At 45.5% G+C, this 23,407-nt stretch overlaps 1 protein-coding gene and 1 long non-coding RNA gene across 4 annotated transcripts in view; one reads left to right on the top strand and one right to left on the bottom strand.

The window, feature by feature from the left end:
• Positions 1-6,268: 6,268 nt before the first annotated feature.
• On the bottom strand, positions 6,269-15,420 carry LOC139362891 (uncharacterized). The gene is made up of 3 exons (XR_011622446.1): positions 14,797-15,420; positions 14,031-14,104; positions 6,269-8,362 (listed from the first exon to the last, which is right to left on the bottom strand). It is a non-coding gene; the product is annotated as an uncharacterized lncRNA (long non-coding RNA).
• Positions 15,421-15,504: 84 nt separating this feature from the next.
• The window catches only part of LOC105497761 (neuronal pentraxin-2), a 109,607-nt gene continuing 101,704 nt past the window's right edge, over positions 15,505-23,407 (top strand). For all 3 annotated transcript variants that reach the window (XR_011622440.1, XM_071095245.1, XM_071095244.1), the window contains exon 1: positions 15,505-16,144. Coding sequence is in view for 2 of the 3 variants with exons in the window: in XM_071095245.1 (XP_070951346.1) it covers positions 15,851-16,144 (294 nt within the window). In the remaining variant the exon portion in view is untranslated. The remainder of the gene's footprint in view (positions 16,145-23,407) is intronic.

The raw sequence follows: 23,407 nt of genomic DNA, 5'->3' as shown, positions 1-23,407 counted from the left end.
TCTACAAAAAATATAAAAAATTCGCTGAGCATGGTGGTGTGTGCTTGTAGTCCCGGCTACCCAGGAGGCTGAAGTGGGAGGACTGCCTGAGCTGGAGAGGTTGAGGCTGCAGTGAGCCAAGACCATACCACTGCATTCCAACCTGGGCAACAGAGTGAGACCCTGTCAAAGGAAAGAAAGAGAGAGGGGAGAAGAAAGAAAGAAAGAAAGAAAGAGAGAGAGAGGGACGGAGGGAGGGAAAGAGAGAAGGAAGGAAGGAAAAGGAAAGAAGGAAAGAAAGAAAATAAAGTAAGGAAGGGGATGGAACAACGGGAGGGCAGAAGGCAGGCAGGCAGGCAGGCAGGCACGGAGAGAGGGAGGGAGGCAGGCATTTATTTGCAGGGTCCCAAGCAAGAAGGACCAGGTAGTAAATTGCTCAAATCCTGGCCTCACCGATGGCTTGCAGGCAAAAGTTTTTAAAGGCAGAGGTAAATTTCAGAAAAGCAGAAGCTACAGGAAAAATTGTGAATGAATACATGGAGGTTACACATTGGTTTAGGCCTAAAAGGGTGAGATATCTTGAAGTGAGGGCTTACTGGTCATGCGTAGACTCAAAGATTTTCTGATTTGCAATTGGTTAAGGGGGAGAAACTTTGTTTAAAACTTTGAGGTCAGCAGAGAAAAATGTTAACTAAAGAACGGTGCTTAGAATTCAGTCTTCAGTTCCCCCTTATCTCAGGCCTTCAGTGGAGGTCTGAGTTTCTGAAACACAATGCAGGGACATATGGTAAGATGTTATCTTTAGTTTCTATAGGGAAAGCAAACATCTCAGGAACTCCAACTTTCTTGGTTTATTGCCTTAGGCTACTATTACCTGTTTTTTTTTTTTTTTTTTTTTTTTTTCTGAGAGAGTTTTGCTCTTGTTGCCCAGACTGGAGTGCAACGGTGTGATCTTGGCTTACGGCAATCTCTGCCTTCTGGGTTCAAGTAATTCTTCTGCTTCAGCCTCCCAAGTAGCTGGGATTACAGGCATGCACCACCACGCCCAGCTAATTTTTTATTTTTAGTAGAGACAGGGTTTCACCATGTTGGCCAGGCTGGTCTTGAACTCCTGACCTCAGGTGATCCACCCGCCTTGGCCTCCCAAAGTGCTGGGATTACAGGCGTGAGCCACCGTGCCCGACCCTACTATTACCTTTTGTTTTTAATAACTGACTTATTTACTTTTGGGGCTAGCGAGGTGCCCAGAATTTCCCTGGAAAAAAACAGAATTTTCCTTAATTTCCACTCTGTGGGATCCACAGGCCCCTAAAAAGAGGTTCATGCTTCATCTCACTCCTCAGCTGGTGGACAGCCTCTTCCCTACCTGTGGGAATTCAAAATGTTGGCCCATTCTCCACTGTCACCAGGCAGCCAATGACCTTGGTGGTCAGGATGGGCTCTTAGGATCTGGAGTGGTGGGGGGCAGGTGGTGGCGTTTGGAGCCTTCTTGACCCCAGGGAAGCTGCAGGATGACACCTTCAATTTTCTCTGCAGTGCCGTGGCAACTGGCAATTGCGTTTGGCACTTGTTTGTCCTCTCTGCGGGCTAAGTGATTGGTGACACATGGAGGCCCTGATTGTTTCCGAAGGGCTCTTTTACAAGACCTCCAATAAAGTTCTAAGTGGATCATGCCTGTTCAGGAAAAGATAATACCAGTATGAGGCCCAGGAGTTTCTCAGAAGAAATTCCAGCTGGATGAGCTTTTAAGGAAGGAGATGAAGTCAGCATTTGGAGACAATGAATTAGATGGTGGGATATGTCACCGTAATAATGAATAATGAATGAGCAAGAAGAGGCTGTAATTCACAGAGTGGGAGAGGAGACTGGAAACTTTATGGCCTTATAGTGCCTAGGTAAAGAGTGTCTGAGACATGCCTTGGTCTTGTGAAAACAAACCTTCTCGAAGAAATGCTCTTCCAAAAAAAATGCCTATTATCAGGAAGAGTGTCCATGTTTCCGAGAGACAAAGGATTTATGGCTGTAATAGAAACCCTCTCTATGCAACCCCATCCTTCTCCGTCCCTCCCCTTGCACCCTGTAAGATCTTGCCAGCCAGAATTAGGGCAGTGTGGGGGAAAGGCCATTGCTCCACCCTCTCAAAGGGAGGTAGGAGGAAGGACTTGACTCCAGAGGTGGGGCTTGGACACTGGACCAAACTGAGGACTAGTTAAAACAGGGACAGGGCCTGGCATGCTGGCTCACACCTGTAATCCCAGCACTTTGCGAGGCTGAGGCGGGTGGATCACCAGAGGTCGGGAGTTCGAGACCAACCTGGCCAACATGGTGAATCTCCATCTCTACTAAACATACAAAAATTAACTGGGCATGGTGGTCTGCGCCTGTAATCCCAGCTACTTGGGAGGCTGAGGTAGAAGAATCACTTGAACCTGGGAGGCTGAGGTTGCAGTGAGCCGAGATTGCACCACTGCATTCCAGCCTGGGTGACAGAGTGAGACTCTGTCCCCCCCCCCAAAAAAAACCAAACAAACAAAAAAACAAAAAACCCGAAAAACAAAACACAGGGACAGGGTAGAAGCAGCTTTCTATAAGACACAGCCACCAGTGTGCCATGTCAGTTTACACTGACATCATAACACCTGCGAGCTTCTGCCCCTTTCCATGACAACGCCTCGATGACCCAAGAGTTACTACCCCTTCTCTAGGAAGTTTTGCATAGGCCGGTGCAGTACACACCTGTGATCCCAGCACTTTGGGAGGCCAAGGCAGGTGGATCACCTGAGGTCAGGATTTTGAGACCAGCCTGGCCAACCTGGTAAAACCCTGTCTTTAAGAAAAAATACAAAAATTAGCCAGGCATGGTGGTGCATGTCTGTAATCCCAGCTACTCCAGAGGCTGAGGTGGGAGAATTGCTTGAACTTGGGAGGCAGAGGTTGCAGTGTGCCGAGGTCACACCACTGCACGCCAGCCTGGGCAATGTGGGAGGAAAGGTTGGGGTATGTATTGCCCCATTGCCTACCTGCCTGCCTGGCCATGGTTCTGTCACTCTCCTCCTGACTGGCAGCCCTGTCCTATCACTAGGTTGTAACAGCTTTTGACTTATGCTAAACCTTGAATGTTCACTATCTATGAACTCCACTCAAACCTCTGTACTCAGCCCTTTCCTCCAGCTCTTTTCAGCTGGGCCCCTCTGAGTGTGCATTGCGTTTTTCACCAGGCTCCCACCTCAGCTAGGCTGCCAGATGCAGATTTCACTGCTGCCTGCCCATATTCCCTGGGACTTACCTTCTCACTGCACACCGGCCTGATATCCCGCTGCCAGTAGCCGTGTCACTTTGCCCTAGGGCTTTCTCTGAAGTTGTTCCACATCTAGGGCATTATCACCTCCTGAAAGTCGTCCTCAGTGACTTTCAGGAATTAGTTGATAAATGCATGAGTCTGCCCTCTTGGGTGGGTAACTCTGAAGCATTTATGACACGTTCCAGAGAGTTCTGCAGTAGGCCAACCTTCATTGCCTACAGGGGTAGCTGACTTAACAATACACTCTTTATTGGCCACCTTCCCTCCTGTATGACTTGGCTAGGGCTGCCATAGATTGGGTGGTTAAGCAGCAGCAGTTTATTTTCTCACAGTTCTGCAGACTGGATGTCTAGATCAAGGTGCTGTCAGGGTTGGTTCCTGGTGAGGGCTTGCTTTCCGGCCTGCAGATGGCTGCTTTCTAGCTGCATCTTCACATGGCCTTTCCTCTGTGCTTTCAAGGAGAGAGAGAGAGAGAGAGAGATTGAGATTCTGGTGTCTCTTCTTCTTATAAGGACATCAGACCTATGAGATTAGGGACTTACCTTTATAACCTCACTTAACCTTAATGATCTCCTTAAAAGCCCTATCTCCAAATACAGTCCTATTGGTGGTTAGGGCTTCAACATATAAATTTGAACAGGGACACAATTTAATCCAAAATACCTCCCTTGTTTCAGTGGTTCCCCTGAAAGTGTCTCCTGGGATCACCTCCCAGGAAAACTTTAGGACCCTGAATGCTTGTCTTGGGTCTGCTGCAAGACAATGCCTCTCAGATTGTCCATTCCAGACTGCAGGCTCTCTGACAGCAGATGAGGGTCCTCCCACAAGAGGGTCCTCCCACAAATGCTCTGCAACACAGGTGACAGGCCAGCGGGTTGAGCCCCAGCTCCTACCAGGGGTCACAGCCTGGGAATCTCTGTCCTCCCATCTTCCAGCCTCTGCTGCATTTCTGACATCTTCATTAACCCCATCGGGGAGTTGCCCCCCTACCAGGGGGAGAAGAAGCCATCCAGGGGCTTTCATTATCAGGGCCTCAAATCTGGGGCCAGATGCAGCCAATGGGTAGGGTACAAGAAGGCCTTCTATGTCCCACCCTGGAGGGCAGAGGTCTGGGCTGTGGCTGAAACAAAGCCTGTCTTGGTGACCCCTCTCAGACCCTGGCCCATCCCAGTCCTGCCCTGGAAGACAAACGGGGCTGCCCCTGTCTCTCAGGGGTCTAGGATTCTGGACACTGCGTGCTTTGAAGGGAAAGATGCCTCTGAGAGCAATCTGTGGCCGCACATTTATTATTGATGCAGCCCTTGGCTGCCCTGTCTTGAGCATTTCCATTCCATATGTAAATTCCAATCTGGTTTCAGAGCAACAGTGGCCCAGTGCAGGGCTGTGTGGGCTGTGGCTGCTTAGACAAGGCTGGACCAAGGGGAAGACATGTTCCTATCTGAACCCAAAGGGCCTAGGTGTTTGGATTTTGGAGACTCAAATTACAATGCATCTGTGCCCTATTTTGTTTTATTCTATTTGTTTATTTTTTTGAGAAGAGATCTCACTATTGTCCGGGCTGGTCTCGAACTCCTGGGCTCAAGCCTTGGCCTCCCAAAGTGCTAGGGTTACAGGTATGAGCTAGTGCATCCAGCCTGTGCCCTATTTTATTTTGGACTGACTTTTGGGGAAGACTCCTTTTTGCCATCCAGGGTCACTTGTGGCTGGTGGGTGGGGAGGGAGGCTGATTGCAATAGGTGCCTGCAAGCCCCTCCCCTCCCCCAGAGGTCTGCCTGGATACAGGTCACCCCCTTGAGTTCTGGTGTTCAGGGGAAAATGTCACCCTGTGGTTTGTGAACAGTGTGGGATGGGATGGAAGAGGAGAGGGCTGAAGATATGTGCCTATCTGCCTGCCATTCGCCATATGTGACTTTTAAAGTTAAAATTAAATACAATTTTTATTTATTTATTCATTTATTTACTTTTTGAGATGGAGCCTTGCTCTGTCATCCAGGCTGTAGTGCAATGGTATGATCTTGGTTCACTGTAGTCTCCACCTCCTGGGTTCAAGCGACTCTCATGCCTCAGCCTCCCATTAGCCCTATTTCCAGTGCTTAGTAGCCACAGGTGGCTGCTGTATTGGACGGCACAAATATAGAACATTTCCATCCTCATAGAAAGTTCAAAATTAGCTGAACACAGTGGTGTTTGCCTGTAGTCCCAGCTACTCAGGAGGCTGAGGTGGGAGAATCACTTGATCCCAGGAAGTCAAGCCTGCAGTGAGCTGTGACTGCACCACTGCACTCCAGCCTGGGTGACAGCACGAGATCCTGTCTCTAAACAAGAAAAGAAAGAAAGAAAAAAGGAAGTTCCATGGCCTATGCTGGGCTACTGCATGCAGCCTTGCTTGGTTCACATATGTGAGCACATGAAAGGTGGTTCTCAGCCTTCACGGAAAGGCAGGGCTCCCTGGATGCTTGCTAAAAACGTAGCTACATGGAGTGGGCAGCTCGTGGCCTGGGCTGTGAGAGCCTGTGCTCTTCTCATCTACATTATGTCCTGCCTTTTGTTCTGCTCCTGGCCTCAAAGGCTGGTCCTTCCTGGGTCCCTAATGCTAGGCTGGCCCAAGGGTGGATCTGTCAGCCACCCTCAAACCCTAACTAGGGGAAGGGAATGGAAGTAAAAATGGGGTTCTGCACTGCTGCCCTTCTCCAGAGCCTGTGTGGTTCACGGGTAATACAGAGCCCTGGGGCTGTGCCCAGAGCAGAGTACATGTGTCCTGGGAGAATGGCCAGAGGTTTACAGGGAATCAGTATGTTAGACTGTTAGGGGCTAAACTGTGTCTTTCAAAGTCCATCTGCTGTAGTCCCAACCGCCACAACCTCAGAGCATGACTGCATTTGGAGTTGGGGTCTAAAAAAATGTAGCTACTTGGAGCCTACCCCTAGAGTTTCTCATTCCCTGGGTCTGCACTGGGTTCAGGAACATCAATTCAAAAAACTCCCAAGGTGACTTTTAAAAACTTTTTATTTTGAGTTCATTTGAAACGTACAGAAAAGCTGCAAAAATGATACAGAGAGTTCCCAGATCCCCCCTCGCCCAGCTTCGCCTCTAGCTAACATCAGACATAACCACTGTGCAACCCAGGAAATTAACACACCAAAATGCCGTTAATTAAATGACAGACCGTACTTACATTGCATGATTTTCTGTGCTAATGTTCATTTTCTGTTCCAGGATCTCACCCAGACCACATGCATTTAGTGGTTATTTCTCTTGATTCCCTTCTAATCTGAGGCCCTCAGGAGATTCTAATAGGGTGTCTCAGGGACTTCATCCTGGGAGATGCTGAGGAACTGGGACCCAGGATGAGCAAAGGGCTGATGAGGAGAAGAGAGAAAGGGAAGATGCAAGGGAAGTGGCGTTTTAGAGAACAGGCTGCTGTGGTGTGTGTGAATGTGTGTGTCGGTTTGCATACATGTCTAGGTGCACATGTGCGTGTGTCGATTTGGGGGTGCACATGTGTATGTGTGTGTGCATGTGTAGGTACATGTATGTGTGCATATGTGTGTGCACGTGTGTCTGCATGTGTGTAGCTTCCTGTGTCTCTTTGTGTGCAAATACGTGTGTGTGTAAAATTGGGAGGGTGATGGCTGTAGGGTTGGAGGAGGAGAAACTCCTAGAGAAAAATCCAATGTCTCTCCACTATCAAGTAGAGAGAGAGAGACGGAGACAGAGACAGAGTCTCACTCTGTCACCCAGGCTGGAGTGCAGTGGCATGATTTCACCTCACTGCAGCCTCCACCTTCCAGATTCAAATGATTCTCATGCCTCAGCCTCCTGAGTAGTTGGAATTACAAGCATGTGCCAGCATGCCTAGCTAAATTTTCTTTTTCTTTTTTAGTATTTTTGGTAGAGACCCCATCTCTAGTGTGCCAGACTTGTGTAAGTGTAAGCCATTTTACACTCCTACAGCAATATGTGAAATGTTCTAGCACTGGAGACACAGAAGTAAACAAAATCAAAGTATTTATCCTTTATCACTATCAGTTGAGATAATATTTCTGGGCCAGTTTACTCTATCAGCATAACTTTCAGCAAGAGTTGAGGCATCGTGAATTGCACTTATACAATAATATGAAGATTAATGTTGATTTCAAATGCAAAGGAAATCGCACTCTTTCCTTTCACCAGCAAACATACACATTCTTTATGCTTCCTGGCTTAGGTAGTTTCAAACCAGAACTCACAATACCGCTTATTTGTTTAAAAACAAAGATTAAACATCAATACATCCACTGCAGTTTCAAGTAGCATACTTAATGCATATTTATTTTGCTACAGGGCTTGGATGTTGAGAGAATTCCTAAATCCTTCTAGTGCCAAAATGGCAAAGGAAAATATGAAATACCATTAAAAGAATTAAGTCTAAGCTTTGGCCTAAAATACCACATATTGACTCAGATTCTTTTTACTTTCATATGCCATAAGAATTTTTTTTATTATTAAATTGACCTTATCTGTCAAACCCAAGACTCAAGGCTACAAACACATTATGATGCCTTTGTTCTTGTAACCCTTTTACTATGTTACGTAGTTTTCAGGAAGCTAGACTTAAAAACAATGATAACACAGTATCACTTTACACAAAATATTTTTTCTTCCTTCTAAGAGTTTAAAAATATTTCCTAATGAATCAAAATGGGATTCATTTGAGTTAGGGAGTAAAGTAAGATTGCTTAACTGATTCTTGTTGAAGAGAGAAGAAAAATGTATTTGGAGAATTTATTTATTTAGGCTGCTTAAATTTAAGAGAAATGTCTCCTACCCCCTTTAACCCAGATGGGCTGCTCATTAGCTAGACTGAATAGCAGAGCAAAAGAAGAAAGAGTCCCAAATGTACATGAAGGGTTTAATTCTCTTCCTGTAGTCCAGGGCTGAGTGGAGATGGCAATGGGAACATCTGGATCATAGATGAACATATTTTCCTGAGGGAGGCTGGTAATGGTATGATTCCTTTCCGATAGAAGTCTCAAATATGCAGTCTTTTCGCACTTTTCATTCAGCTAACAGAAGGCTATTCCAGGTGTGAACATCAGGATTCTAGGGGGAATAAATGATTAAGATGAAAGGGCCAATAAGAATTGTAGCTCAAAGCTGCACTGAACCTAATCTGTTGAGAATGTATCCTTGGAGAACTTGTCTAATTTCTAACCCTCTAATTTCAGTGGCTTCTCGGTCTCAGAACCTGTAATAGTGCTGGGAGAGAGGTCTGTTCCTTTATAATTTCACTTTCACTCCCACCAAGTGGTATTATAGAGCTTGCAAAAAAAAAAAAAAAAGAAAGAAAAAAAAAAGCTAAACCTCTCCCCACCATTTCTGTGACACTTCCATCTGCGAATCCAGATGGAAGAATTTCAGAAAGTCTGGAATGTGTAGACATTTCAGACACAAATTCCCACTTTCCTTTGCTCAATTAAAAACTGAACATTGGCCGGGCGCGGTGGCTCAAGCCTGTAATCCCAGCACTTTGGGAGGCCGAGACAGGCGGATCACGAGGTCAGGAGATCGAGACCATCCTGGCTAACACCGTGAAACCCCGTCTCTACTAAAAAATACAAAAAAAACTAGCCGGGCGAGGTGGCGGGCGCCTGTAGTCCCAGCTACTCGGGAGGCTGAGGCAGGAGAATGGCGTAAACCTGGGAGGCGGAGCTTGCAGTGAGCTGAGATCCGGCCACTGCACTCCAACCTGGGCGACAGAGCGAGACTCCGTCTCAAAAAAAAAAAAAAAAAAAAAAAGAAAAAAAAAAAAACCTGAACATTGTTACTACTCACTTTGTTAATTCTTGCAAGTAGATGTTTTGGTCACCTGTCTGAAATAATGGCCCTGTCCTTCCTCAAGATGGAGGTGAGTGAGAGCTGCTGGAAATGAGATAAATTTATCCTAAGGTATCCTTAGAAACAGAGAACCAATCTGGAACAGACAGCTAAAAGTCAGAGATTACTAACTACATATCTTGGTTTTCTCCAATGGCTTCAACTTTCCCTTCTTTTGCCCCCACTTCCAGATGCCCAGCACTTCCTATCTACCACACCCTCTATTACCCTTTTCAAGGGCTAATTTAATTTCCAACTTCTCCGTGAAAATGTCTCCTACTATTCTAACACAGTAACTTTGTTCTTACAAAGTTGCAGAATGGATTGATTACATGTTGAGCAAAACCTTCATTTCTTTCCCACAATGCTATTATGGCTGTGTATAATGACATCCAAGAGATATTTATTGAAAGAAGGAAGTACATCAGACCTAGGTGTTGCCATTAAAGAGCTTATAATCCAGTAGAAAAGATACTTATAATACAGGGCTTAAAGTACCAAGAGAAATAAAGATGTTAGTATGTCATTTCAAACTGAGCAGAATCAGGGTAAGCTTTGTGGAGGCAGTAGTGTATAAGCAGAGCCGTGAAGAATGAGTGGGTCTTGTGGTTCTAGAGATGGAAGAAAGATCATTCCAGATCTGTCTCTAGATGTGGGAAACAACCTGAATCCCAATGCCAGAGGATGAAAAATGTGGGTCATGTGTGAAAAGTGTAAGTTTACTTTGTTTGGAGTGAGGGTACATCAAGGGATATATAGAAAATTGAACTAAATAGGTGGGTGTGGGGAAAAATGATGGACATGGAAGAGTTTACACATTTGCATAGAGAAATAATGAAGGTTTCTGAGCAGTGCAGCTCAATGCTTTCATGTTGTACTTCAGGAAAACTGACCTGACAACAGAATGTACAAGCTGAAATGGACATTGTAGAGCTGGAACATTCAGTTAGAGGCAATTGTGTAGTTTAGAACAGAAGTAATGAGATTGTAGCAGTGAGAATAGAGTTGGTACAAGCAGAATTAGGCCTTAGAAACAAACTAGAGTTTGAATAAAATTGGGGGTGGAGGAGATACAGATGTCTCCAAAGTTTTGAATTTGAATGACTTGAAAAGCATTAATGACATAAGAAATAGGAAACAGGAGAAAGAATAGAGGCAAAATAAAGAGAACAATACATTCACTCGACATACAGAGTTAGAAGTATGGGTAGTTTATCTTTCAGATGTCCAACATGCGATTGGTTTATTATGATCAGAAACTCAGTATAGATAGTTTCTACGGTTTGCATGTGTCCCTCAAAAGTTCATATATTACGTTTACCTATGTAACAAACCTGCACATCTTGCACATGTATACCAGAACTTAAAATTAAAATTAAAAAAAATTAATGTGTTAAAAACTTAATCCCCAAAGCAACAGTGTTGGGAGGTGGGGCCAAGTATGGATTAACTGGGTCATGAGGAGGGAGCCCTCATGAATGGATTATTGCAATCATCTTACGAGTGGGTAAATTATCACTAGAGTGGGTGGCTATAAAAACAAGCCCAGCCATTTGTGGTTTATCTCCCACAGCTGCTCTCAGATGTGCGCACTTGCTTCTGCCCTCCACCTTTCCACTATGGGCCATATACCAGCACCATGCTCTTGGACTTCCCAGCCTCCAGAACCATGAGCCAAATAAATTTCTTTTCTTTACAAATTACTGAGTCTGTGGTATTCTGTCATAGAAGCAGAAAATGAACTAAGACAGAGTCACTAATATAACTTAAAAACTTAAAACTATTCAGGTAGAGATTATAGTGAGAGAAAGGAGAGTGCTATGGACAGTTCAACTTTGAATATGTGTGTTGATGAGGTAGGTAATGAAAGAAGATCCAGAAAAAAAGAAAGGAAAAAAAATGTTCAGAAATCAAAGAAGAAAACCAGAAGAATACAACATCATAGAAACCAATGTTGGAAAATTCTGATAAAAAAGACTTAGCCAACAATGTTCAATGCTTCAATGAGTTCCAGGAGAATGACAGAAAAGGGGTTATTGGAATTAATGGCAAATTATTGATTTTTAAGAAAGCTGTTATTGAAGAAGAAACCAAGCATTCTAATACGTTAATGAGTATGTTAGGGAGTGATACAGAGAAAAGAACCCTTACTGGGAACCAAAGGGCCTGAGTTCCATCATGGCCCTGCTGTTAAGTAGCCATACAATCTTTTTAGCATGATTTTGAACTTTTTTCCTTGGGAGGCGAAGTCTTCACTTTAAAACAATTTTAATTGACATGTAGTAATTGCACATATCTATAGGACGCAGAATGATATTTCAATACATGCCTACAATGTGTAATGATCAAATCAGGGGGTAACTGGCATATCTATTACCTCAAATATTTACCATTTCTTTGTGTTGGGTACATTCAAAATCCTCTCTTTTAGCTATTTGAGAATATATAATAAATTATTGTTAGCTATACTCACTCTACAGTGCTGTAGAACACCAGAATTTAGTCCTCCTATCTAGCTGCCATATGACTTTTTAATCTTTCTCAAACTGTTTCCTAGTCTTCAAAATTCTATAAAATATCTTCAAACTCTCACTTTCAAAGATTCATGCAAGTTGCCTGTGTGCCTGAATCATACAGAGATATTGAGCCACGTCTTTATCAGAAATAGGACAATTTCACCACTTGTAACTTGTGTGAAAGCGGGGCACTTTCTTAGTGTTTCCTAATATAGAGAAATTGAGACTACATTCATAGAAGATTTTCTTAAAGCAAACCAAGTTGATGATGTTCCTTCCTTCAGCCTCTTCCCACCTCCAGTCTATTATCCTTTACTTTTAAAAACAGAGGTAAGACATTATCCCCGGTATATCTGGTGACATGCTCTATTGCTTGAAATCAGGGGATGCCACCAAAAGCCTTTTTTTGTTTGTTGAAATCAGTTGAGTAGTATGAACGAATTCCCCTAAATCATGGCTCTCTAGCCACACGTGATAATATACTTGTACAGGGACACCACTTCCGGAAACTCAGTGTCTCATCTCACATACTCCCATGTGAGGCTGAAAGAGGTTAAATCATTCTCTCAAGGTAAAATGGCAAGTCATAAAAGTGGAACTGAAACTAAAGCTGGCTGACTGCAAAGCTCACGCTCTTTTCATGCTACCACGCTGTTCAATCTAGTGAAAAAAAAATCCACTCTTGAAAGCGTCTTAGCATTTTAAGCATAAAAGTGCGTTAGTAGGGATCCTCTGGAGCTTCCAAATTCTGTTATATCTGCACTGAATTTTACACACACACATCCCATTTCCCCTTTCCTCTTGAAATTCAGCACCGAGGACAGTTCCTAAGACTGGCTCCTCTCACACCATGGTGGAAATTAGCACATTTCTCAGAAGACGAAGACAAAAATGCATGTGAGAAGAACAAGAGAACCAAACAGATGGGGCAATAAAATGGAGGCTGAATGAGCTCATCAGGATATCCACCACACAGTTTAAGTCCATATTGGACTCACAGCTGACGTGGGACCAACTGACATCGTGAATGAGTGGGTGTTTACTATGCTGCAGCATCAGTTACACTAAGAGATTAGGTGGAGCTGATTCATTGCTGCAGATCTGCACAACTTTTCAAGTGGAGGAAAATCTGTGGGCCGTGGTCTCTGCCACTCACATAACCATCCTCATGGGGAGCATAAGTCATACATGCAGGATCTTTCAGGTAGACAAGGTTGTTGTGCTGTGAGTGAATCCAGTATGAACCTTCATGTTGTGGAGAGCAGGTTTTAACCACAGTTACAGCATCTCCGTGTATGAAGGTTTACCTGCTGTATTACACAACAATCCTGCCTTTCCACATTCACCTTTGGTTACAGGTGGTTCATAACACACACAGAAAAAAACAAGTTTCTGAAACGTTCCTCACACCAACAGTGATTCCTTCTTTTCCAAACTACCAAGTCCTTGAGTACAGCTGAAGCACCTTTAGAGAGTTGAGTCTAATCCCCTTATCTTATATGGAAGGAAACTGAAGTCCAGAGAAGAGAAATGACTTGCCCTAAACCACTTAGCTAGTGACAGAGATGGAATTAGCACTGGATCCCTCATGCCTAAACCAGCAGACTTTTCATTGTACCAGGAAGATAAAATAAAACTGTAAATAGCATATACTCTGTTAACTAAGCCTCTAATTATATGGCCTCCAAAGAAAATAACATTTCAAATGTCTAGGTCTTTCCATTTGAGCTTTGGTAATTTCACTGATCACTTCTCATACTGGAATCTCCTTTAAGACGTTTAGCAGTAATTATATTGGGATATATGCTATTTTTACTCTTGTACACTGCTTTCTTTGTTCAGGAGGAAATTAGAATTCTGGAGATAGACTTGATTTTGTTTAATTATTAGGGGAACAAGCTTCTATTTCAAGTAGTTGCAAATATGAATGTATCAGTCTGTGGGTCAAGAAAGGCTATATGGAACAATATAGGAACGATAATACTCTATTGTCACATCCAATTAGGGGCCACCTAGGTCTACAAACAAAGAGGAATATCAAAGCTATGAGTGAAAATGGAAAAGTCACATCATTATCTGAATAATTTTGAAAACGTCTGGATTTGGTGCCTTATGAATCATCTGAAATGTAACAAGGCATAAAGTACTTCACAACCCTGTTGCCTTCATTATTGTAATTCGTGCATATGTAGGCTTATTTGAACTTTTTCAGAGTTTCTAACCAGCTGAAAAAGGATGTGGGAACAATGAGTCCAGTCAAGGTCATAGTTACAAAGTGGGACTGACACCTCCTGGGGATGCAGGCTAACAGAAACATGAGCCCATTACTCACCCCAAATCTCCCATCCATACCTTTTTCTGCTAATGAATATTCTTACCTGAACCATCATCACTTCCATTGTCCTCTGCTTTGGATATCTTGTAGACCAGGTTCCTGTCTTTCATTTTTCATCTACGAAGAGATTTTCATGAATAGAACTTTTCTTGTAATTTAGCAATAATATCCTTGAAAACCCCACAACTATTTACATAACAGAAGCTATTGTTTGAAGTGCAAAGCAGGTCAGAATTTGGTTTCTAGAGATTAATCACTGTGGGCTAGTTGATATTATCATAATAATTTCATTTATTTTGATACGATTTGCTTTCAGAATCAATCTCGGCTTTTGTCCACAAGTGACAAATCCATTTGTTTCTGGTATAATGGATAACTTGATTAATGACCTTGTAACAGTTTTCCTTAAAAACAGAGAAAGCAAAAAAAATAAAGATTTCCATTTATAAATGTGCAGTAAACCAGTTCAGTCTGTAGCTGTGCATCAAAATCGCTCTGAACTTATTTTAAGCCACATATTTGGAGAGATACTAAAACAAATTTGCTCCTGACTTTTGGGAGTTTCTGCTCATATCTGCTGTCTCCAAGCTGAGGGCAGTGGCCTCACTTTGGTGAAGTGGTGACACTACGGGCCCCCTGGTTAAAAGGACGGGGCACTGTTTGGCCACGTGGCTCCACCGCGATGACTCCAGTTGGATGTCACCAAGACTACCCCCTCCCCCCAACCAACTCCCCAGCTCAGGTCTTGCTGAATAAGGTCACCGCCCGGGGGCAGTCGAAGGACAATCGCGCGAGGGCTCTGCAGTGACCTCGTGACTGTGTCTCCAACTCCAGGTGTCCCCTCCTTCCGGTCTGCGTCCGGCGCCTGGTCCTGGTCCCGGTCCCTGAGGATTCTTCCCGAGCGTTTTGCGAGTCGGGGTGGAGGGTGGAGGCAGGGCCGTGGAGCTCGTCCCAGGGACCTTGCATCCAGAGGCGGCCATCTTGCGGCTCCTTCCCGCCTCGAGAATGAGGTGGCCGGGCTTTGAGGAGGAGGTCCACGCCTAGCGACTGGGGTGGCTCGCGACGGTGGCCAGGGTTCGGGTCCCGCGGAGCGGGGGCTGCTCCTGCTGGGGAAAACGCCTCCCTGAGGGCGGCGGCTAACGCATAGCGAGGCCCCAGGCCGCGCCGGAAGCCACCCTGAGGAAGGGGCACCAGGACACCAATGGGCTCCTGACTTCTCAGTCCATGACGCCCGCGTCCTCGTGTGGGTTCGAGGAGCGCCCGGGCACGGCCGGCCTATAGGCTCTCGACAGCCCCAAGATCGTTTTCTACCTCAGGCCTCCTTTCCTGAGATGGGGCTCGGGACCTCAGGATCTTGTCTCAGGATCAGGCCTACGCTACCTCCCGCCCAGTCACCTGCTGCACACCGAGAAGTCCCCCTGCCCCGCCCCGCCCACTGCGTGACGCGCACTCGGCCGAGCCAATCACAGCTCGCGGCGCACGCTCCACGCGCCGGCTCCCTGTGCCCATCCCCGCCTCAGCTTAAGAAAGGGCGCAAGGGCGGAGCGCGGCTAGAGCACTGCGCTTCGCGGCCAGTGAGGTCACTGTAGTGCAGGTGGCGCCGACTCCGTGGTGCAGGCGGCCTTCCATACGCCACTGCTGCTGTCGCCAGCAGCGAAAGCGCCTCCCGCGGAGCGCCCCAAGGGCGCCAGCCTGACCATGCGGAGCTGAGTACTTCGGCGGTGGCGCGATGCTGGCGCTGCTGGCCGCGGCTTGGCGCTCGCCGTGGCCGCCGGGGCCCGGGACAGCCAGGTGGTCGGCAGCCGCTTCCTGTGCACGGCGCTGCCCACGGAGGCGGTGCGCGCCGGCTACCGGCTGCCGGCGATGCCCATACAGGGCGGCGGGCTGAGTTCCGAGGAGGAGCTGCGGGCTGCGGTGCTGGAGCTGCGCCAGACCGTCCTACCGCTGAAAGAGATGCTGGGCGCGCCCGCGCGCGAGGCCATCCACGAGGTCGCGGGCAACCCGGCGCGCTGCCAGGGGCTGGCGGGCGGCAAGGCGGGCGACGCGGAGGGCCACGGGCAAGGACACTATGGGCAACCTGCCGCGGGACCCCGGCCACGCCCTGAGCACTTCAGCCGCTCGCTGCAGACCCTCAAGGACCGCCTGAAGAGCCTCGAGGTACGGGGTGGAAGACGGGGGACCTGGAAATTGGGATGCTCACATGGGGCGGAAGACACGGGAGGATCGGGTGAAGGAGGCATGGCCTTGGGAAGAGTGTGATCGTCCGCTGGGTGAGCTGGACTTGAGGGTGAAAGGTGAGGGTCTCCATCCTGCTCGGGAAGTCCCCTGCGTGGCATCCTTTCCCAACCCCCTGCTCTTGCTGGAAGGAAACGTTTAAATTTCACCCCTCACCCCCACCCTGCTCGCCGGGACTGCCCGCGGGACCGCCGAACACTTCCCGAGGTCCGGGTTAGCGAACCTAGGTGGCCAAGCCGTGGGTGCCAAATACCCGGGGTCGCGGTAGCCTCTATCCTTTTGCAAATCTCCAAATCTCCTCGAGCTGGGATGCGCTCCCGCAGGCTGTGTCTGTGTTGGGTACATTCAAAATCCTCTTTTCTAGCTATTTGAGAAGATATAATAAATTATTGTTAGCTGTGTTTACCCTACAGTGCTGTAGAACACCAGAACTTAGTCCTCCTATCTAGCTGCCAGATGACTTTTTAACCTTTCGCAGAGGGTTGCTGGGAGGCTGCCACGGGAGGTCAGCTGCAAATTCGCAATTGCAAAACCGTGGAACCAGCCCAGATGCCCATCACGTGGGTAATGGATAAAGAAACTGTGAGAATAATTGTTTTTTACAGTAGCTGCATCATTTTACATTTCCACAGGCAACATATTAGGATTCCATTTTTTCCATGTCCTAGCCAACACTCGTTATTGTCCATCTTTTTTTTTTTATTATTATTATAGTTATCTTAGTGGGTATGAAGTGGTATCTCAGTGTGGTTTTGATTTGTGTTTCCCTAATAACTAATGATGTGGAGCACCTTGTCATGCGTTCATTGGCCATTTGTATGTCTTGTTTAAGAAATATCTACTCAAATTCTTTACCTATTTTGGGGGGGCTTTCTTTTTTTAACTTTCATTTTAATTCAGGGGTTCATGTGCAGATGTGTGATATAGGTAAACTTGTTCCATGTATATTTATTGAATAGATTATTGCATCACCCAGATATTAAGCCTAGTACCCATTAGTTATTTTTCCTGACCCTCTCCCTCCTCCTACTCTCCACTCTGTGATAGGCCCCAGTGTGTGTTGTTTTCTTCTATGTGTCTGTGTGTTGTCGTCACTTAGCTCCCACTTACAAGTGAGAACGTGCGATATTTGGTTTTCTGTTCCTGTGTTAGTTTGCTAAGGATAATGACCTCCAGCTCCATCCATGTCCCTGCAAAGGACGTGATCTGGTTCCTTTTTATGGCTGCATAGTATTCCATAGTATATATGTACCACATTTTCTTCATCTAGTCTATCATTGACCGTCATTTGATTCCATGTCTGTGCTATTATGAATAGTGCTGCAGTGAGCACATGCCTGCATGCGTCTTTATAACAGAGTGATTTCTATTCCTTTGGGCATATACCCAGTAGTGGGATTGCTGGGTCAAATGGTATTTCTGTCTTTAGGTCTTTGTGGAATCACCACACTGTCTTCCACAATGGTTGAACTAAATTTACACTCCCACCAACAATGTAAACACATTCCTTTTTCTCTACAACCTCCCCAGCATCTGTTATTTTTTGACTTTTTAATCATAGCCATTCTGGCTGGTATGGGATGGCATCTCATTATATTTTTAATTGGATTATGTTTTTGTTGTTGAGTTGTAAGAGTTCTATATACATTCTAGATGAAAGTCCCTTTATTAGATGTATAATCTAAACATTTTTTTCTTAGGATTTGAAGCACTTTTTCCAGTCTCTTTTCATGTCAGTCCCTATCTTCAAACAGAGTCATGGTTCATCTCAGATATCTTCCCAACCCTGATTCCAGATCCAGGCTCCAGAAGTCCCTGGTTTTAGCTTAGGTTCCTGCTGTGTCTGATAGATGAGATGTTTATGAGCCTCAATCTGTCTTTCAGTTTTCCTTTTGATGTTTCATCATCTTTCAGTTTCTAGCAAAGAGCCTCATTTAATCATAAACTCACAGCATCCAATTGTCCTGAAAGATGTTTGTCAATATTGTGTATAGTATGTGTGTGCGTGTGTGTGTGTGTACTTTTTAAAAAATTGTGAGGTTGGAACTATTGGCATTTTACTATTCTTTCTTCCTTTGCTTTTATGCTTAGAAAGATCTCTGTCAGTCTAAGAGGAGAGAAGCATGATCTTGTAATTTCTTACAGTGGTTTTCTTCCTTATTAGATAGTTTAGGTATTAAAATATCTTAGTGTCTCTTTCAGAGTATATTTCAATTTTAATTCTATCCCATTATTATTTTTTTTTAATTCCTGCACCAGAAGCTGGAAGCATAGCTTGTGTGTGTGTGTGTGTGTGTGTGTGTGTGTGTGTGTGTGTGTGTATCTCCTCTAACCCTAACACAGGGCTGGTTATGTTATAGGTGTTCAACAAATATTTGCTGGATGAATTTATGATTGAAGATTATAACATGGGAAGGACACAGAGGGCAAGTGTTGTAAGATGCTGATGAGGACATTGTTGGAATGGCTGACAGTGACTTTGAAAGAAGAAATAATAGTACCTGGCTCAGTGCCTATCATATAGTAGGCACTCAGTAAAATATTTAAGATGTGAGAAGAGTTTTGAAGTCGTAAGCTCTATATGAATTAACTTCCTCCAACTGAATTATCCCCCTTCTACTGTTGCTCTAAGTCACCTAAAAACTCTTAGCCAACCCCACTTTTCTTTTTCTTTTTTTTTTTTTTTTAAGGCAGAGTCTCACTTCATCACCCAGACTGGAGTGCAGTGACACTATGTTGCCCATGCTGGTCTTGAACTCCTGGTCTCAAGCAGCCCTCCCACCTCAGTTTTTCAAGTAGCTGGGACTACAGGTGCACACCACAGATCACATTCTTCTTAGGAAACACCCCACAGTGCCTACTGCCACGTTTGGTCCAAATAGAAGGCTAATATCTATTATTATATGAATAGTAAAGAAAGCATGATGGTTGTCATTTCACTGGCCTGGTATTTTCTGTACTTGTGGGTTGGATTGTGTGAAGTCACTGAAACCAAAATGGTACATCTTCAGTTGTGGTACGTCTTCAGTAGTGGTATGTCTTTGATGTCTTCAAATATACAGATCTTTCAACTACAGTGGACGTAGTTGTAAAGGGTTGAGGGCTCAGGGTCAACAGGGCACTCTGGGCAATGAAGTTAGAAGTAGAATCACAGAAGTTTGATCCTGGAAAGAAGGAACGTTACAGAACATTTATTGCAACCTTATTTTTATATATTTGTGTGTGTGTGTGTGTGTGTGTGTGTGTGTGTGTGTGTGAATTTGTTTTTATTGGGGAACAGCACACAGGGCGGGAAATGTGGGAAATGGTATGCCCCACCTCACAGAGAATGTCCATTTGCATTCTAAACTTCCTGGGCTGCTTTATGGAACTTTTTCTTCTTCTTGGAGCTGCTCTTGCTGCCCGTGGCCTCTTTGGGTCCACTGCTAACCGGCTCCTCTTTGGAGAATTTCCTTTTTCTTGGAGACACTTCTGTTGCCTTTTCGGAGTCATTAACTGTTTCCTCCTTGGGTGAAGACTGCTTCCTCTTGGGAAAATTGGTGCTGCCAGTGTTCTCTTCAAGATTGCTACTCATCAGCTCCTCCTTGGAAAAATATTTCTTTTCTTGGGTTTGGAGAAAGAGATAGATGAATCTTCCATTCCATTCTCCTGAGGAACCTTCTGGAACTTTTGCTTTTTCTTATTTTTGGGTTTTTCACTTGTCTCCTCACACTCCTCTGGAGTACTACTGCTGTTTTCTGAAGATGTGAGGACAAGGTTTTTGTTTGTTTGTTTGTTTTGTTTTTTTTGGAGATGGAGTCTCACTCTGTGTCATCCAGGCTGGAGTGCAGTGGCCTGATCTCAGCTCACTGCAACCTTCACCTCCTGGTTTCAAGTGATTCTCCTACCTCAGCCTCCTAAGTAGCTGGGATTACAGGTGCACGTCACCATGCCTGGCTAATTTCTGTCTTTTTGGTAGAAACACGGTTTTACCATGTTGGTCAGGCTGGTTTCAAACTTCTGACTTGGTGATTCACGCGCCTTGGCCTCCCAAAGTGTTGAGATTACAGGCGTGAACCACCGTGCCCAGCTATGACCTTGTCATTTTTACAAGAGAGAAAACCAAGGCCTGCAGTGGCTCCTTGCTTTCCCAAGGTCAGTCGTCGAAACCATCAGTCTAGGACCCCGGACTCTCCAGGCAGGGCCCTTTCCTCTCTGATGAGTTCAGCTCCTTATATATTTTACCAAGTCTTGGTTCGTAACTTAAAGATGAGGCAGTAACCTCAGGCATAACCGAAAAGGCTGGGAGAGCCAAGTTCAGGGGAAATACTCACATTTCATCCCCAGAGCTGTCTTTCTGCTCAAACCACCTTGCTTGGAAGCTGGGGAGTTTTCCTGTTTCGGCTTGTGTCAAAGTCCAAAACAACGCAGCTTGCAGATGTCCACATCCTAATGGGAAAGAAAGCCTTTGACCAGCAAGTGATGCGAAAGCCATCCTACCTCCCTGCATCATTTGTTTTTCCGTTTGCTTTTCACACTGCCATTCCTGACTATGGCGCCTCTGTCTTACAGAAAATGACAAGGAAGGCTGGATTTGCTTCAGGATGAATTCTGAGTCCCCAAACGTGTGTGGGTTGCAAAGTAATTATTACACAGGAGAATATGTGTATTCGAGCACATCTTACCTTTCACTTTGCCCATTAAACTGGGCCTGAACAACACCCTACTGACTCACACCAGTGACGCTGTCAGTGGTTTTACCTGTGATTTTCCAAGCAGCAGGTATTGGGTCAGCATAGAAAAGACTGTCTGATCAAATGATGTACTCTCTTCCTCTAAAAGACAGTAGTAAAGAACAAAAAGTCAGCATGCCCAGAAGAATTCACAAGGCTCAGGCAAAAGCATGGTGACTGCTGCTGGAAATGTATAGTCCTCTCATCTACCGTGGACATGGAAAGGGGATGAGGGTGCAGTGTCAGGGTCACAGTCAACAGGACATGCTGGGCAGTGGAGTTAGAATCACAGAGGAGGACTGGGCGCAGTGGCTCACACCTGTAATCCCAGCACTTTGGGAGGCTGAGGCAGGCAGATCACTTGAGGTCAGGAGTTCAAGATCAACCTGACCAACATGGAGAAACCCCATCTCTAGTAAAAATACAAAATTAGCCAGGTGTGGTAGTGCATGCCTGTAATTCAAGCTACTTCGGTGACTGAGGCAGGAGAATTGCTTGAACCCGGGAGGCGGAGGTTGCAGTGAGCTGAGATTGCACCGTTGCACTCCGGCCTGGGCAAAAAGAGCAAAACTCCGTCTCAAAAAAAAAGGAAGTCAGAGTCTCTTTTTAGGCTGAGCGTGGTGGCTCACGCCTGTAATCCCAGCACTTTGGGAGGCCAAGGCGGGCGGATCACCTGAGGTCAGGAGTTCAAGACCAGCCTGGTCAACATGGTGAAACCTTGTCTATACTAAAAATAAAAAAATTAGCCGAATGTGGTGGCAGGCACCTGTAATCCAAGCTACTTGGGAGGCTGAGGCAGGAGAATCGCTTGAACCTGGGAGGCGGAGGTTGCAGTGAGCCGAGATCGCACCATTGCATTCCAGCCTGGATGACAGAGCAAGACCATCTCCAAAAAAAAAAAAAAAAAAAAAAAAAGACCGTACTTGCATTGCATGATTTTCTGTGCTCATGATCATTTTCTGTTCCAGGATCTCATCCAGACCACATACATTTAGTGTATTCAAGCACATCTCACCTTTCTTTTCTTTTTTTTTTTTTTGAGATGGAGTCTCGCTCTGTCGCCCAGGCTGGAGTGCGGTGGCCGGATCTTGGCTCACTGCAAGCTCTGCCTCCCAGGTTTACGCCATTCTCCTGCCTCAGCCTCCCGAGTAGCTGGGACTACAGGTGCCCGCCACCTCGCCCGGCTAGTTTTTTTTTATTTTTTGGTAGAGACAGGGTTTCATTCACCGTGTTAGCCAGGATGGTCTCGATCTCCTGACCTCGTGATCCGCCCGCCTCGGCCTCCCAAAGTGCTGGGATTACAGGCTTGAGCCACCGCGCCCGGCCACATCTCACCTTTCACTTTGCCCATTAAACTGGACCTGAACAACACCCTACTGACTCACACCAGTGAGATCTCTTGATTCCCTTCTAATCTGAAGCCCTCAGGAGATTCTGATACAGTGTCTCAGGAACTTCATCCTGGGAGATGCTGAGGAACTGGGACCCAGGATGGGCAAAGGGCTGATGAGGAGAAAAGAGAGAGGGAAGATGCAAGGGAAGTGGCGTTTTAGAGAACAGGCTGCTGTGGTGTGTGTGAATGTGTGTGTTGGTGTGCATGCATGTCTGTGTACCTGTGCATGTGTCGATATGGGCGTGCACATGTGTTTCTGTGTGTGCATGCATGGGTACGTGTATGTGTGTGTGTGCACATGTGTGTCTGCATGTGTGTAGCTTCCTGTGTCTCTGTGTGTGCAAATATGTGTGTGTGTGTAAAATTGGGAGGCTGATGGCTGTTGGGTAGGAGCAGGAGAAACTCCTGGAGAAAAATCCAATGTTTCTGCACTTATAAGTGTATATGTATATATATTCTCTCTCTCTCTCTCTCTCTCTCTCTCTCTCTCTCTCTCTCTCTCTCTCTCTCTCTGTGTGTGTGTGTATATATATATAGAAGCACCCCATCACAGTCTCCTGTCTTCCTACAATGTTGTTTTTGTTTTGTTTTGTTTTGTTTTGTTTTTGTAGAGGCAGGGTCTCACTACATTGCCCAGGCTGGTCTTGAACTCCTGGCCTCAAGTGATCCTCCTATCTCAGCCTCTCAAAGTGATATATATATATATATATATCACAGAGAGAGAGAGAGAGAGAGAGAGGGAGAGAGAGAGAGAGACAGACAGACAGATAGACAGAGAGTCTCACTCTGTCACCCAGGCTGGAGTGCAGTGGTATGATTTCACCTTACTGCAGCCTCCACCTTTCAGATTCAAATACTTCTTATGCCTTCGCTTCCCGAGTAGCTGGAATTACAAGCATGTGCCACCATGCCCGGCTAATTTTTCTTTTTTAGTATTTTAGTAGAGATAAGAAAACTAGCTAGCTGTGGGGGTTCGTGCCTGTGTTCCTAGCTACTTAGGAGACTGAGGTGGGAGGATTGCTTGAGCCCAGGAGTTGAAGGGTGCATTAAGCTATGATTGCACCACTGCATTCTAACCTG

The sequence above is a fragment of the Macaca nemestrina genome, chromosome 4 (genome assembly GCF_043159975.1).
Source record: "Macaca nemestrina isolate mMacNem1 chromosome 4, mMacNem.hap1, whole genome shotgun sequence".
Lineage (NCBI taxonomy): Eukaryota > Metazoa > Chordata > Mammalia > Primates > Cercopithecidae > Macaca > Macaca nemestrina.
This window is presented reverse-complemented; position numbering and strand designations above follow the sequence as displayed.